This window comes from Neomonachus schauinslandi, chromosome 6, assembly GCF_002201575.2.
Source record: "Neomonachus schauinslandi chromosome 6, ASM220157v2, whole genome shotgun sequence".
NCBI classification, from domain to species: Eukaryota; Metazoa; Chordata; class Mammalia; order Carnivora; family Phocidae; genus Neomonachus; species Neomonachus schauinslandi.
This window is the reverse complement of record NC_058408.1, coordinates 67,637,747-67,652,245: the sequence shown is the minus strand read 5'-3', so window position 1 is coordinate 67,652,245 and position 14,499 is coordinate 67,637,747. Positions and strand designations below refer to the sequence as shown.

The 14,499-nt window shown below is 44.5% G+C and overlaps 1 protein-coding gene across 3 annotated transcripts in view; it reads right to left on the bottom strand.

The window, feature by feature from the left end:
• Positions 1 to 1,157: 1,157 nt before the first annotated feature.
• WDR26 (WD repeat domain 26) overlaps positions 1,158 to 14,499 on the bottom strand; it is a 36,518-nt gene continuing 23,176 nt past the window's right edge. For all 3 annotated transcript variants that reach the window (XM_021679499.1, XM_021679495.1, XM_021679497.2), the window contains exons 8-14: positions 13,784 to 13,924; positions 10,827 to 10,946; positions 8,950 to 9,095; positions 8,377 to 8,455; positions 7,972 to 8,101; positions 4,398 to 4,583; positions 1,158 to 1,883 (exon numbers count right to left, since the gene is read on the bottom strand). In XM_021679499.1, coding sequence (XP_021535174.1) covers positions 1,858 to 1,883; positions 4,398 to 4,583; positions 7,972 to 8,101; positions 8,377 to 8,455; positions 8,950 to 9,095; positions 10,827 to 10,946; positions 13,784 to 13,924 — 828 coding nt within the window. In that variant the 3' untranslated portion in view covers positions 1,158 to 1,857. The remainder of the gene's footprint in view (positions 1,884 to 4,397; positions 4,584 to 7,971; positions 8,102 to 8,376; positions 8,456 to 8,949; positions 9,096 to 10,826; positions 10,947 to 13,783; positions 13,925 to 14,499) is intronic.

Genomic DNA, 14,499 nt, shown 5'->3' with positions numbered 1-14,499 from the left:
GAATTCTTGATTCTCTAAGTGGTGGTCTCTGCAAAATGGAGCTTAAAGAAATCTTTTACATACCAATTTGATAAAATAATCTGCTGACCACGGTCTGTCACTTTCTCTTACTATGAGCTTTTGGGAGAATCCGTGCTAGTTTAAGGCCAATTGTGTTTGTCTTTCTTCTCCCCTCCCTGACTTTCCCGCTTCTCCCTGCAGCCGCCCTGCCCCGCACCCATGGGACAGTTCCTGACACCCAAGCCTTTCCCCGCTCTGGGTCCTGAGTGCGCCAACTCAGGCCGGTGACAGATGGCAGGCTTGGCTGGGCCCCAAAGGGGACTTAGTACAAGCCCTTTTCTTCACCAGAATCTTATCTCGGGGGTACTCCCACTCCTCCTCCCAGCGTAACAGCCGCGTCCCCCGGGAGCCTCTACTGAGAAGGGGAGGGAGGGAGTCTCGAAGGAGAGGAAGTCGGCTGCATTCAGCTGTTACGGGGTTTAAAAGCACAATGTGAACACCAGGCTTTTGGCTTATTCTAAATGTGAAATTCTCAGGGTTAAAAGTGCTTTTCCACGAAAGAGACTTTCCCTTACACCGAAGGGGGAGGGGAGGCAAGGACTACCCACAGCACCAGTATAGAATGAGGTTCAGTATGGCAATATCCGGAAAACTGAGAAGGAGCTTTCTGTAAATTTATGTATCTCTACAGGTCAGAATATCAAGGGCCATTAAGATCAAGGACTGTGAGGTTTTAAACCCAGTTTCGGTCTGTCTGGAACCTGCTGAATTCTTCGGACAAGCTCAAGCAGACTAGGAACTTCCCCAGTGGTTACGCCTCATCGCCACGCGCCCGCTGGATCGCACCAGAACACCTTCCCAAGCCGAGAACAACTTGGAATGTGCTTTGTTGCGAACCTATGTGGACTACTGATCTCTCCTGTCGGCAGAGATTTAAAATTCTCTTTTTAATCTTGAATTTCTTCAACATCAGGTACTGATGTTCCTTCAGGAATAAAACAAAGGGGGGAAACCTTCACGGTATGACTCTGGATCCCCTGGGCAAGTCTCACGTGGGGCTGCAGAAGAGCGTCAGTTATACTGCGTTATCTAAATCACAGAGGGAACTTTTTGAAGCTGGTTTAGATTCCAAATGTATACAAATGAAGTCACTTTAATCCTATAAATACTTCTTAATTTATTTTTAAAAAATTGTGCTGTTAACCCTTTTACGGGGCAACAAGCTATGTGAAAAGTACAAAACTTTTTGTCAAATGTAATATTGAGAGTGCTTTTGACATAGTTCACTGGTTTATCATCTGGATCAGTATATACTGCGCAACGGGCAAGGCTAGAATCCATGAACCAAGCTGCAAAGATCTCAAGCTAAATAAGGCGGAAAGATTTTGGAGAAACAAAAGAAGGAAATTCTTTCCTATCCAATGTATACTCTTCAGACTAATGCACTCCTTCTATCAAGCCTTCTAAACTGTTAAATAAAGTTTTCCAAACAAGCATTTAAACTTCATTACACAGAAGAGCAACAAGAATGGTATCCCACCAGACAAAAGGCAGGAGGGAAAAAAATATATATACTGAGTTCAATGGGTAAGCCTGAATGTAGCACAGTTCTTCACAACCGATGGGGGGATAATTCAACATGGTGTCCAACAACGTTCTAACGACGTGCTTCATCTCAACTGGTTACTATGAAGCAAGGTGTAAATGTTTGGCCCCAATCGGGCTTCAGAAATGGTTCTTTTTTCATGACGAGCATGTCTGTCCAGCTATCAATCATGTTTGTTTGCACCAAATCCCAAGCCATTAAAATACGACTAATTTTAAGTTAAACAGAAGTCGTCTGCTCCACATTCGCCATCAACTATCCATGCTACTGCATTCCTCTGAATGAAGACAGGATGAAATGTATTTCGGGGGGGGGGGGGGGGGAGAAAAGGGGAGGGGAAGAAAAAAGTCACCAGTTAGAAAGTTTTAATATCAGCGCATCATGACATTACAAACCGTACTACCACTGAAAACAATCACACCATAGCAAGTTCTTGGTCTTTCCATCATAATCTTTAGAAAAATGTGTCCGTATTGTGTCTTACTTAGCCTGCTTATTATAGTTTAAATTCATTACTTTGAATATTGGAAAACCCAAGTGTATAATCAAATTAGAATCTCATACTTTAAAAATGAACCTTGAAGTAGTTCTGTGGAACAGAAAATCTTTACGATTAGATGACAAAAGGAAAGAGGAGTGAAGTCCAAGGTAGGAGGGCGCCTGGGACCATGTGCTTCGTCCGCTCAGCCCGGAATTCTGTGCTACGTTCCCACTGTTTTCGGGAACGGGTCAGGAAGCCTCCTGCACACAGTTCAGTGGCTATTACAGGCACATTCACAGGGTTGGACAACCATCTCGTCACCCGTTAGCAGTCATACAAACGGCAGCACGCAGCCCTCAGCACCCCACCGGTCTACTTTTGGTGTCCAAGGACCTGCCCACTCATTTCACATAATGGGGTCGCACTAAGTGGTCTTCTGCGTCCGGGTCTTGCACTTGGCATATTGTTTTGGAGATTCGTCCGCGTTGCAGCATGTGTCTGCTTGATCCTATTCTACTTTACGCATCCCTCAAAACGATACAGTAGGGAACCCTACTGTTAGAATAAAAGGTCAGCAGATGGGTTTCTGAAACGGGAATCAAATATTTTTGCTTAAATGACTTATAGTATCTTAGGGTGTCATGATTCTTGAATGTCATTTTCTTCAGCCTCATCTATATTTTTCAAAATGTCTATTCCAAACAGTGTAACTTTCATTAGTAAAAAAATAAAAAATAAAAAATAAAAAATTCAAGTGGAGGAAAAGAACCCAGAAGACACTTTTTTCCTGTTTTAGGTATAAATGAACTTCTTGCCTAAACACAAAGCAGAGATGCTGCATTGGACCAGATCTCCCAAGGGCGCCAGATGAGGCTCACCCACGCGGTGTGCGTCCGCATCGACCTGACCCGCCCGACACCAACAGAGGGGGCAGCTTGGACTTCACGGTCGTACAGGCATAAGCTCAAAGCTGTGTCTTAAGTATGTCCACTTACCAGGTAAATCTCTTACTATCTACCTAATATTTCAAATCGAATATGCTTCCTTGAAGAAATAACTTCCAAATGACTGATAAAACGAGAGAAACACATGTAATCACAGTTACGGATCTGTAACACGTCCGTCCCTGAGAGCGGGCGCTGAAACCTGAACAGGACAACACATGGAGGCGAAGGGTCTCGGTGCCGGCGGATTTCCCAGAGGCACGCTGGCCCGTCCCGCAGTGATGCAGACACAGAAAGGCCCTTCAGGCTCTGAACCACTGAGCAGCGGGTCTCAAATTCTTCACCCACGTCCTCTTCATGCGCCGACTCTCACCTCACCGCGGCTGGTCTTTCTCACTAAAACGTCTAGGTGGAACATGCGGTGAACAAAAATCTCGTCATCTGTTTTCTGGGGAACTTGCTTCCTTCTAAGCAAACCAAATATTTCACTTGCTCTGTTTGAGAGAAGAGCAGTACGTCCTTTACGTGAGATTTCTCATCGTGTCTTCCCTCCAGCACCGGTGTCTTGCTCAACCGCACCATATCCTCACGGAAAACCCTGCAGGCTCGGGACGGCGACTCCGTCTCCCCCCCCACAGAAATGCGGGCAGCCCCCCCCCCCCCCGGCCCCCGCCCGCGCCCCCCCCTCCCCCCCCCAAACCCCGCCGGGCGCGGGGGCGGGCCCCCGCCCCCCCCCCCCACAAAAGGGGGGCCCCCCCCCCCCCCCCCATAGGACTGCGCAGGACAGCCCGGTGCGTGCCCAAGGCACAGGGCAGATCGGAGCGTCCTCTCTCCAGGTCACACACGGTGCCCTGGGGCCAGGGGTCACATGGTGTTATGGGTGTGTGTGCTCAAGAGCAAATCGTTCTGAAGTTGTTCACATTTTGTACTATTAGCTAGTTCTCATGGGTGTGAAAATATAAAATGCTTCCTGCATCATGGAGATTTTCAGGATTTGCTGAGCTGAAAAAACTAAACAGCAACGCGGCTGTAAATGAGGTGGTGCGTTCCCATTCATCTTCCCCAATGTCACCACCACACACGTGCACGCGCACACACGTGCCAAACACGCACACCCATACCACACACGCGCACATACATGTACCAGACACCCCCCCACACCCACACCACACATGCACAGACAGACAGACAGACAGACAGACACACACACACCCCTGTATGTCAGGTTACTGAAACTCCTTCTGTGGAGAGAGTACAATCTCTAAAGCAGGGAGGAAGTAAATTCTAGCCCACACTGAAAAGTTCCCAACAGGCCGGGCCATGTGTCACCCGGAGGAAGCGCAGGGACGGTGTGCGGTGGTGTTACCTTCAATATTCTGGTGGTCTATAAAAGGTGCTGGTCCCCATATTCTAACAGTGCCATCGTCTGAGGCGCTGGCCATCATGGATGGGATCTGTGGGTTCCAGCTCACACAGTTCACTGTGCGCGTGTGCCCTGTCAGCTCCGCAATGGGCAGCTCGCTACGCTTGTGCCAGATGTAAACCTTGTGATCTGGATAAACAGGAATTCAGAAAGAGGTCAGGGCGCTGTTGTACTTCAACAAAACCAACTGATCTGAAATTTCTCATCACACACAGAACATAGGACTCGATTTTTAGAACTTAATATGACATGTATAGTTTAATTCCCTTATGAGAAAAGCCATTTTAACAAAACATATGGTTCCCCCGTTAAAGGTGACTGATTAGCTCTCAAGTCATCATGAAGTCTGCAGTATTCTTTAATACCCGAGAAATGGATCACAGGCAAGATCTCTCAATGTAAACAAATGTAGGACAGAGACGATAAATGCTCTGGAAATGGGGGGTGATGGAACCGCGATGCGTCCAAATCCAACAGCAGCAATAACGCAGACGACTGCTAAACCTCTGCGGAGAGTTCACTGCGTCCTAGGTGCTAGATACATCAGTGACTGACTTATCATTTTCATCACCGCCGCCACGAGGTGGGTGCTGTGCGTCTGCCCTTCCCGGGGAAGGGGCCTGAGGCACTCGGACGACCTGCCTCACACCCCCCCTCCACCACCGGCCACCGCTAACTGTGGACACACCACCCACTCATGGCGATCCTTCATCTGCACACGACATGGCGTGAGGGTAAAATCAGTTTGTGTATTCAAGAGTTTTGGAAAGAGCCTGGCAGAGAGTATACAGCGCACGTTACTGTAAAGAGGGACCTACGTCCAGGTGACAGTTCTCAAACAGAAGGCAGACCCTGCGTGAGTGACAGAAGCGCTCCACCTGAAGGCAAGCCGCCAACTAGCGGCCGGTGGGGGAGCTCCCGGGGGATGAGCTTCCCACCGAGCAAACCTCAGCGTGCTGAAAAGCAGCTCATTTGTGGTAAAAGAACACGTCCTGCTTTCAAAGCGTCTAACGTGAACATGAAAGGCTGGGACTCCCTCTGAGCATTGTGTGTGCGTATGGGAAGCAAAAGCTGACACACTCACAGGAGAACTGAATTATACTTTCCTAGACGGTGTATGTTGTTCAGTCATTTTTTCTTGCATAAAATGAAATAAGCAAAAAAAGAAAAAAACAGAGAGAGACAAAACAGATTAGCTACGCTTCCCCTTGAACTGAGGAAGTTCACAAAGTCACAGTGAAAAGTATGAATGCACCGGCCACCTGCCGGCCACCAGAGGGAGATGCTTTGTGAGCACACACCCAAGGATGGTGTCTGCCGGAGAGGCAGCAGGCCCTCGGACTCGCAGGGTCAGGGTCAGAGCGACAGGCTTGCTGACCGAGCTCTGCCGGCCGCCGCGGTCCACGGAACCCACGGCTTGTGCGGCGGTAAAAAAGAAAGCAGGGTTTTCTACACATTGCCCACACAGTGAAAAAGTTTGAGTAATGACGTAACTTTTTTGAAAATGCCTAATTGCTTTATTTCATACTGGCATTCATGTATTTGGGATTTGGAAGGTTCTTAGAATATATTCCTTGCAAATAAATGACAAATCGATTAATGTGATCATCTTGGGACATAATGCATTCACTCTGTCCACTTGGTGCTGAAAACATTTTTCAGAACCATTCTAAACCACCTGACTCGTGAGAATGCTCATCTCTTCACTTCATGTTTCATTTTTAGCCCAAAGAGAATATAATGTGGTTTGATTAATTAATAATGATTCATCATTAGTTCAGAGTTAGTTCGGGCTTTAAAATAAAAGGACTGACATCACTAGGGATAATGGTAGTCACATGTATTCTGAAGCACTTCTAGGGTCCATATTATGTTTAGAAAGACAGGGGAGCATAACCAAGAGGGGAAGCCCACCAGAGGCAGGGCTGAACAGAGCTTGGGAGAGAGACTGGGCAGGGGGGGTCAGTGCTAACAAGCAGGCAGAAGACTTCACGTGCTTGGACCAGGCCAAATGAGGAGCTAGTGCAGAATCTGGGAGAAAATAATAGGAAAGATGTGAACTTCTCAAAAGTGTTACTTACAAACCAACTCTTCTCTCTTCTCAATCTTACCTGATTTTTTTTTTTTTTTTTTTTTTTTAAAGAGAGCGCGTGAGTGGAGGGGAGGGGCAGATGCAGGGCAGAGCGATAAAGACTCTCAAGCAGACTCCCCGCTGAGCACAGAGTTGATCCGACGACCCTGAGCTGAAATCCATGGTCAGATGCTTAACTGACTGAGCCACCCAGGCACCCTGACAGATGTTTTTTTTTTTTAGAGAAAGAAACAAAAGATAAATTCCTATGCTTCATATGAATCCTTAAAGGTCTTTGTCCTAATTCTTAAATACATCTTACACACAAAGGGAAAACCCGTGTTACTCTGTGATCCTCGTATCTATCGAGATCAGTTTTTCGTCGAGAGAGGGGTGGTCAATACCTTGGATAATGGAACATCACCAACAGAATCCAGTTCCTTGGTCTATGCTGTAAAACTAGATTCAGTATTTTTAAAAGTGACTTAACTAATGTGCTGCTGTAGCACTTAGAGCAGTATACAGCAGGCGCTCAAGAAAAAGGTGCTGAAAGAGATTCTGCCATAATTTGCCCTTATTTATGCTTCTAGTGCCTGGAAAAGCACACTCGCTTTTAATACCTATCTGTGTTGCCTATTTTAAACAATTTTTTTTTAAAGATTATCTATTTATTTGAGAGAGAGAGAGAGAGAGCGAGCGAGCGCGTGCACAAGCAGGGGGAGTGGGAGAGGGAGAAGCGGGCTTCCCGCTGAGCAGGGAGCCCGATGCGGGGCTCCATCCCAGGACCCTGGGATCATGACCTGAGCTGAAGGCAGTCGCTTAACCGACTGAGCCACTCAGGCGCCCCTCTATTTAAACAATTTCTATTTTAAATTCGACTGACCACTTTAGGAACAGGACTGCCTGGAATACTGATGTTATTAGATTGGAGAGTACGTGTATTCAGAAAGTAGTAGAGACAATTCTACAATTTCAGCTTTTCCGAGACCGTAAGAATCCTCAAACTAAATTATTCTCTTTGGCCATTAAAGAAACACTGCAGGTCCTAACCAGAGTCGAGTTTGTCTAAGTTCAGGTAAAACATTGTAATTAACCCTAACTTCATAGATCCTACGAACCTCTGCACACCATCACGGAAGATTAACTAAATCTTGGTTTGACGCACGCACCACGCACACCTCCCCACGGCCAGAACGGGCATGCTGATCTATGACGATCCGGAGGACTCAAAGGCATTCCAAAAAGGGGAAAAGAAAAAAAACCAAAAAAAAAAACAAAAAGGGGAAGAAAAGAACAGTGTGCCGGAGAGATAAAACTCCAACAATTGTCAATCTCACACCCTGCATTCGCCTGGAGACGTGGCTACCCTCAGGCACTGAGTCCATCACAGAGCTCCCCACCGACCCCCCGTCCATCCATGCGAACGACCACGTGCACACAACTCACCCTCACTGCCACTAGCGATGAAGTCTTCATTATGGCCTCCGAAACATGAATGAATCGTATAAAACCCTTGTGTGACACCTTGATACTTTCTTACTAAAACTCTGTCTTGCAAGTCCCATAAATGAACTCCCTGTAGGCGAAAGAAAATAGACGTATTTATTCTCCCTCAAAAGAATTTTAAAAAGTAATTTGTGAATATTCCTTTGCCTGATGGAACATTTTCAATTCCTATTTACCCAAAATGGCAATGTTCTGATAAATTAATGGTTGACTCTACAAACCTAAGGACCAAACACATACAGTAAAATTAAAAAATTTGTGAAAATAATTATTTCTATATGTATACACCAAAAATCATACTAAATTTTGAACTAAGCTAAATCTTTATAATTATAATAAACTTACCTGAGTTGCTACATTTAACAAAGCTAATCGGCCATTCTTGGAAATAGTAAAAGACATAATGGGATGATCTTCTTGTACTCTGTAACCAGAAAATAATCTGTTAAAAGCAACATACTGAGAATCAAGAACAAATTATCAAAATATAAAATGTTCTAGCTTAAACACTGCAATTTTGTCTATAATCAGTATGAGAGACTGTATTTCAATTAAGAAAAAAAACGTGAGTTAATGGTTACGAAGCACCACCTGACCACCAATCCACTTTTTTTTTTTTTTAAAGATTTTATTTATTTATTTGACACAGAGAGAGAGATCACAAGTAGGCAGGCAGGCAGGCAGAGGGAGAAGCAGGCTCCCCCTGAGCATGGAGCCCGATGCGGGACTTGATCCCAGGACTCTGGGATCATGACCTGAGCCGAAGGCAGACTCTTAACCGACTGAGCCACCCAGGTGCCCCCCACCAATCCATTTTAAGGTCAAACCCAAACCAAAACATAAAAACTCTTCTCAAATAGCGAGTTCCACCACACATTTTAAATAAAGTAATTATTTAACGGATAAAAAAATAGTTACATGTTCCTATCTGTAAGGTCCTCGAAGTTGTACCCCCGGATGCGCTGGTGTGTGTCTGATGCCAGAACAGTCTTGCCGTCGCTCAAGCACCAAAGGCATTGCACTCTCACCCCTTCCCAGGAGTCAAGGAGGTTCCCATCTAAATCCTGGGGAGAAATTCACTGTGAACCCCATTATGAAACAGTGCTTGGGAAGCAAAGAACCAAAAGAATCTCTTAGCAGTATCTTTTTGTAATAAGTTTGTTTTTTCCTGCTTGACTTAATTGTTCCATAAGTGGTTTTCATCATGAAAATGTGAATATAGGTCAAATTTCATTACAACAATACCTCAGGGGGAGGGGGAGAGAATCTCTGTAAAATCGGTCTTCCCGTCAATAAGCAGCCAGGCATAGATAATGACAAAACACACAAAGAAAGAATCCCTAAGTTCTAAGTGAGGGTCTCCCTACTACTGGGAAAGAATTCAAATGTTCCTTTAAAATGCGCTATACTGGGACCTGTCCTACACTATTCTGAAGCTGGGATATGGAAAAGATTACTAAAACATTACTTATAGCTTTACGGAACTCAGAAACTGTTAGGGCATTTTAAAAACCATCACCAAATTTGTAATGTGTTCTACAGATCAAAGCTCTAAGGATCATTATCTTGTTGAATATTCAAAAGTTCTGAGAGGCATCCCATGTCCATTCCACAGATGGGGGAGCTGCCAAGTCCTGGACCCTGAAGGTGTCAACACTATAGGGGACAGTGGGGTCAGCAGAGACACACATGGGTCATCTTGCAGCCAGGGAGTCAAGAACAAATGGCTTTGTGGCTGGAAGTACAGCATGGAGACCAGCTGGACTGCATATCTGAAAGTTGCTGAGAGAGTAAATCTTAGAAGTCCTCATCACAACTGTGTACGGAAACGGCTAATTACTGTGGTTGTAATTTTCAGCGCACACGGATATCAAAACGTTATGTTGTATACCTGACGCTAACATAATGTTATAGGTCAACTATACATACTCCGTTGAAACAAAGGGAAAATAAGTAAGTAAAAAATCCAAGTAGTGTATTAGCTCATGGATAGAAACTCCAGAAATAACTTTTTAAACTATTGGGAAAATCACAGGTAGATCAGTAAGGTGTGCTGAGATGACTGGGGGAAGGAAAGAACTTGTGGCTCATAACCATGCTTTGGGGACAGGACACGAGGTTCCATGAGTCCCACAGCCGGCTTACCAACAAGACACCTGTGGTCTGTACTGGGCACACAGAGGTCTCTATGACCGGTGACCTTCAGCTACATTGAATGATTTACGGGATTCATGATCTTGTTTAATTGTAATCCTAAGACCACAAGTGGAAGTGCCCACTGGCAGCAAGCCGGGCCGTGACACAAGACACGGAAACCAGACAGATGTTCAAGGCAGAGTCTACCTTGTCACGAGATTGGTCACCTATTCCTTATTGTCATCATCCCACCAACCTGAGATACTTCAAATAAAGAGTGGAAGGTTCTCTGGTAGTGCTCATCAGCACTTTTAGTCCTTACATATTTAAGACGGTCAACTCATGAAATTCAGCACAGCTGGGATACAAATCCTAAAGCCTCAAAAGAAAGTACTAAATATTTTCAATCCTATACATTAGAAACTTGTTTATGAGAATAAAATATTTAGTAAAATAATTTAATGTTTTACTAAACTCAAAGTCTAGGCTTGGTATAAACATTTTAAAATGGTTAAAAAAGAAAAAAACCACAGAAAGTTCTCTTGGATGGTGCTTATTTAGAAAGATAGCTAAGTAGGTCTTCACAGAATATATTTCATAAAGGAATTCTTTATTTCCACAAAAGGAGCGGGCAGTGAACGGGGGCAGGAGGTACTCACACACTGGTAGAACTGGCCGCGCTGACCTCCAGTTACAAAGCGCTTCCCATCCGGATTCCAAGCCACACTCGTCAAACTGTCCTCATGAGACTGGCTCATTTTTGTCCTTAGCTCTCCCGTCTACAAAGAAATAAAACTGTGGCTAACACCTTCAAGATAGGCTTCTAAAGGGAATGTATAAAGAAAAAAAAGTAGTAACTTGGGTATCAGGTCAGTTTGGTATTCCTAATTAGAGAAATGAACTGTTCTAACTGGCCTTACAAAAAACCAACCAACCAACCAACAAGACTGCAGCGCTCTGAAGAGGAATGAAGAACTAGAAGAACCAGGAGCTGAACAACACAGCACAGATGACCCCAACAATAGGTCTGATGAGATAAACTCTTAATAAAACTCTCATCTTCAATGACGTTTATAAATGAAATCATATTTTCCCCAAGTAAAAGGAGGAGAAGCTCAGTGCTACAGGCACTACTCCCTTGAGTTCCCATTTCTCCTCAGTCCATAGTTCTTGGCAAATTTTATTCTAAAACCGTCGAAACTGCAGTTAGCAGTTCCTCAAGAACATGATTAATGGACAGAAAGAGTAGGGCCCCTGAACTAAGGTAAGGGTGCAGCAGTTCTCAATTATGTGAAATTTCCTATTTGAGATGCTAAAAATGTAGTAGGGAAGATGGAAGAGAGAAATGAAAACTATTTTTCTGGTATCTAATTTTCTCTCAACTTTTCGAAAGTACAGAAAAGAGGGACTTTTGTACTGTTTAGCATAGCCATTTTACAGGATTCCCAAGTCAGAAAGACTATTTACTGGTTATGACCCTAAGCTATCCTCCTGTTATTTTTTTCTAAGTTATCGAACTTAGAAGGTAGACACATACCATTTAATCTAGTCTTGATTCCATTTTGTTCATGGATTAGAAACAGGCTCTGAGAGGTAACAGCTGCCCTTGGTATAATAAAAAGTACATGGGCATAATTTTCCTGTGAGAAATGGGTAATCAAAAGCAGGAAAAAAAAAAAGTGAAAACAAAAGTGTATGATCAGGGAACAGGGCCAAGTACTAAAAGCAAAGAGGGCACAAAAATAGAAAGCCAGAGGTCTCCCTTTATACTGGAAAAAAAATCAGCAATTTTAAAACCTTCCCCCATGCTGCTAATAGGTCTCGCTGATTTATCTTTTTTGGGTTGCTAGACAGAAACAGTTAAAAGTTCAGAATCCCAAGTACACATGCAGTGGCTGAATCCTCTGCATGTTGTGCTCACACAAGTTCATACACTAAGTGCTGAGGCAGATCTTTTCTTCTGGTGCGCAGAGGACGGTGGGTGTATGAGGGAGTCTATCATTAGGAAACTACCTCACAATATAAGGAACAATGTGCAAACTGACTAAAAACCAAATCTGTAAGGTAATGCACAAATAGTTCAGCCACAACACCCTCTAACTGTCCAGAAACTCAGAATTGACTCAGAGGAAGACTACAGCCACCATCAATTCCCAGTCCACTACTGGACGATTAGGACTCCATACGTCTTCTCTTTGAGGGGAAAAAAAAAACCCCAAAAAAACCCATTTGTCTTTTAGGTCAGATTCATTCCAGTCTATTCTAGTGCGAGAAAGCCGTCTCTTCTCTTCTGCGCTTTGACGCCCCACCCCCCTGCACCCAATCACAAACACCAATGACACAATGGTTTGATGAAAATGGCCTAAAGACATCTGGGGAGCAACTGGGGATTTTAGTTATGACATGAACATTAGATATTAGAGAATGATAGCTAACGTTCCTGAATAAGATGAGGACGTGTTATATGAGGGAATGTTACTTTCTAGAAGATACATACTTAAGTACTTGGTATAAAACATCGCATCTGTAATTTCCTTCCAAATGTTTTGGACGTGGATGTCTGTGTACGCACGTCTACATGTGTGCATGCGTGTGTGTCCACATAAAATATACAGAATGTTCATCGCTGCATCCGAGGTGGTGGGCAAGGGTCACCACTGTACTCCTCCACTTTCCTTAGTATTTGACAACTCTCCTAATGAAAAGCTGGGGCTGAAACATAAGTAGTAAGTGGGCGTAAGAAGACCCTACTGTGTGACAGCAGGGCGGGGATTATGGCGTATCGCCCTCAGATGTGTCTCAGTATTCGCTCTGCCCTCTGCACACTTGTGCAATTTTAGCTCCACTCTCTCAGTAAAAACCGACTCATGTACAGGTCCCCGAACTCACAGTCTTAGCCCTTCAGCACACACTGGTATACTCAGGCCACAGCCCCGACCATACCCTCGCCTCAGGGCAGAAAAATGAAAAGAACAGCATCTAACCAGCCATCTTATGGAAGGAAGTTAAAAAAAAATTTTAAATTGGAACTATAAGGTGTCCAAAATAGTACAAAAACAATGGAACTTAATGCAAATTTTTGTAAAAAGAAAAAAAAAAAGGGACCCTGGATAAAGGTCAAGTTTTGGTTTAGAAACAGTAACAGAGTCCTTATTAAAGTACTGAGACATTACTTTTCCTAAACTAGATCAGCATATTAAACACAGTAAGGAGAGGATGATATGACCGCCACCAGAACGAGAGATCTCATTCCCTGCAGATGTTTGCAGACTTGAAAGGTTAAGTTTCACGTACAATCATCAAACTGTGAAACCACCATAAAATCTTCTCGGAGGTAAAAGTGCCACGGTAAATAGTATGAATTCTGCAGTACAAAGCACAACATTACTGAAAATACTCTTTCGTCCTTCTTTTAAATACTCTATTGTGCTCAGCCTGATAGTTAAGTTGCTAAGCGTGGACACCTGGGCTCCATTCGCTGAATTCTCTTTGATGAGGGACACACTCTGGTCACTGTGGCTGAGTGGCTGTGTTCTGGCGAGAATCAAGCTATAAGGAGTGCGTGCAGGACGGCCACGCTGTACTGAAAGGCTCAAGCAAGGATGAACGTGCTCACCTGTACATTCCAAAGCCAGAGCTCAGAGCAGTCGTCTGGGCCACAAGCAACAAGGTAGCTGTCGTCCGGACTCCACGCGATGTAGGAGACGCCGTAAGCATGTCCTTCTAAGGTTTTAAGCAGTTTTAGCAGGTGTGTATCCTAGGAGGAAAAGAGACCACTTGGTTAGAGTCCTCAAAGTCCATGGTTTTCTGGCATCAGAACTGAAATAGCTGCGAGGATATACGTTGATGATGTAATGAAATCTGAGGTTTTCACAGATTTCACCAATTTCCGCCTGACCTGAAGCCCCAACAGCGTGCTTTGTAAAGCCTTGCTCACAGTGCAACACCTAGTAGGCACCTACTCCACACCAGGCCCGGTGTGCCGGATGCGACGTAAAGACAACACAGGCTTCGTGCCTGTGAAGCTTCTCAGGAAACTGAAAGCAGGGGTACCAAGAGTGACCTCTTACTTATTTTTGAAAACAGCCTAACTTACGCACCATAAAGTTCACCCTTCAAAGTGCGCAATCCCGTGACCTTGAGTGTTCTTTGCCCCACAAAGAAAGCCCACACCGGTTAGCAGTGACTTCGCAACCCCCACACCCCTTCCTCCATGGATTCACCTGTTCCGGACATTTCACACACGGCATCCTACCCCAGGGGGGTGTTCTGTAACTGCCTTCTCTAGCTCAGTGGAATGTTGCCGGGCTTCACCTGCTCTAGCGTGTGTAT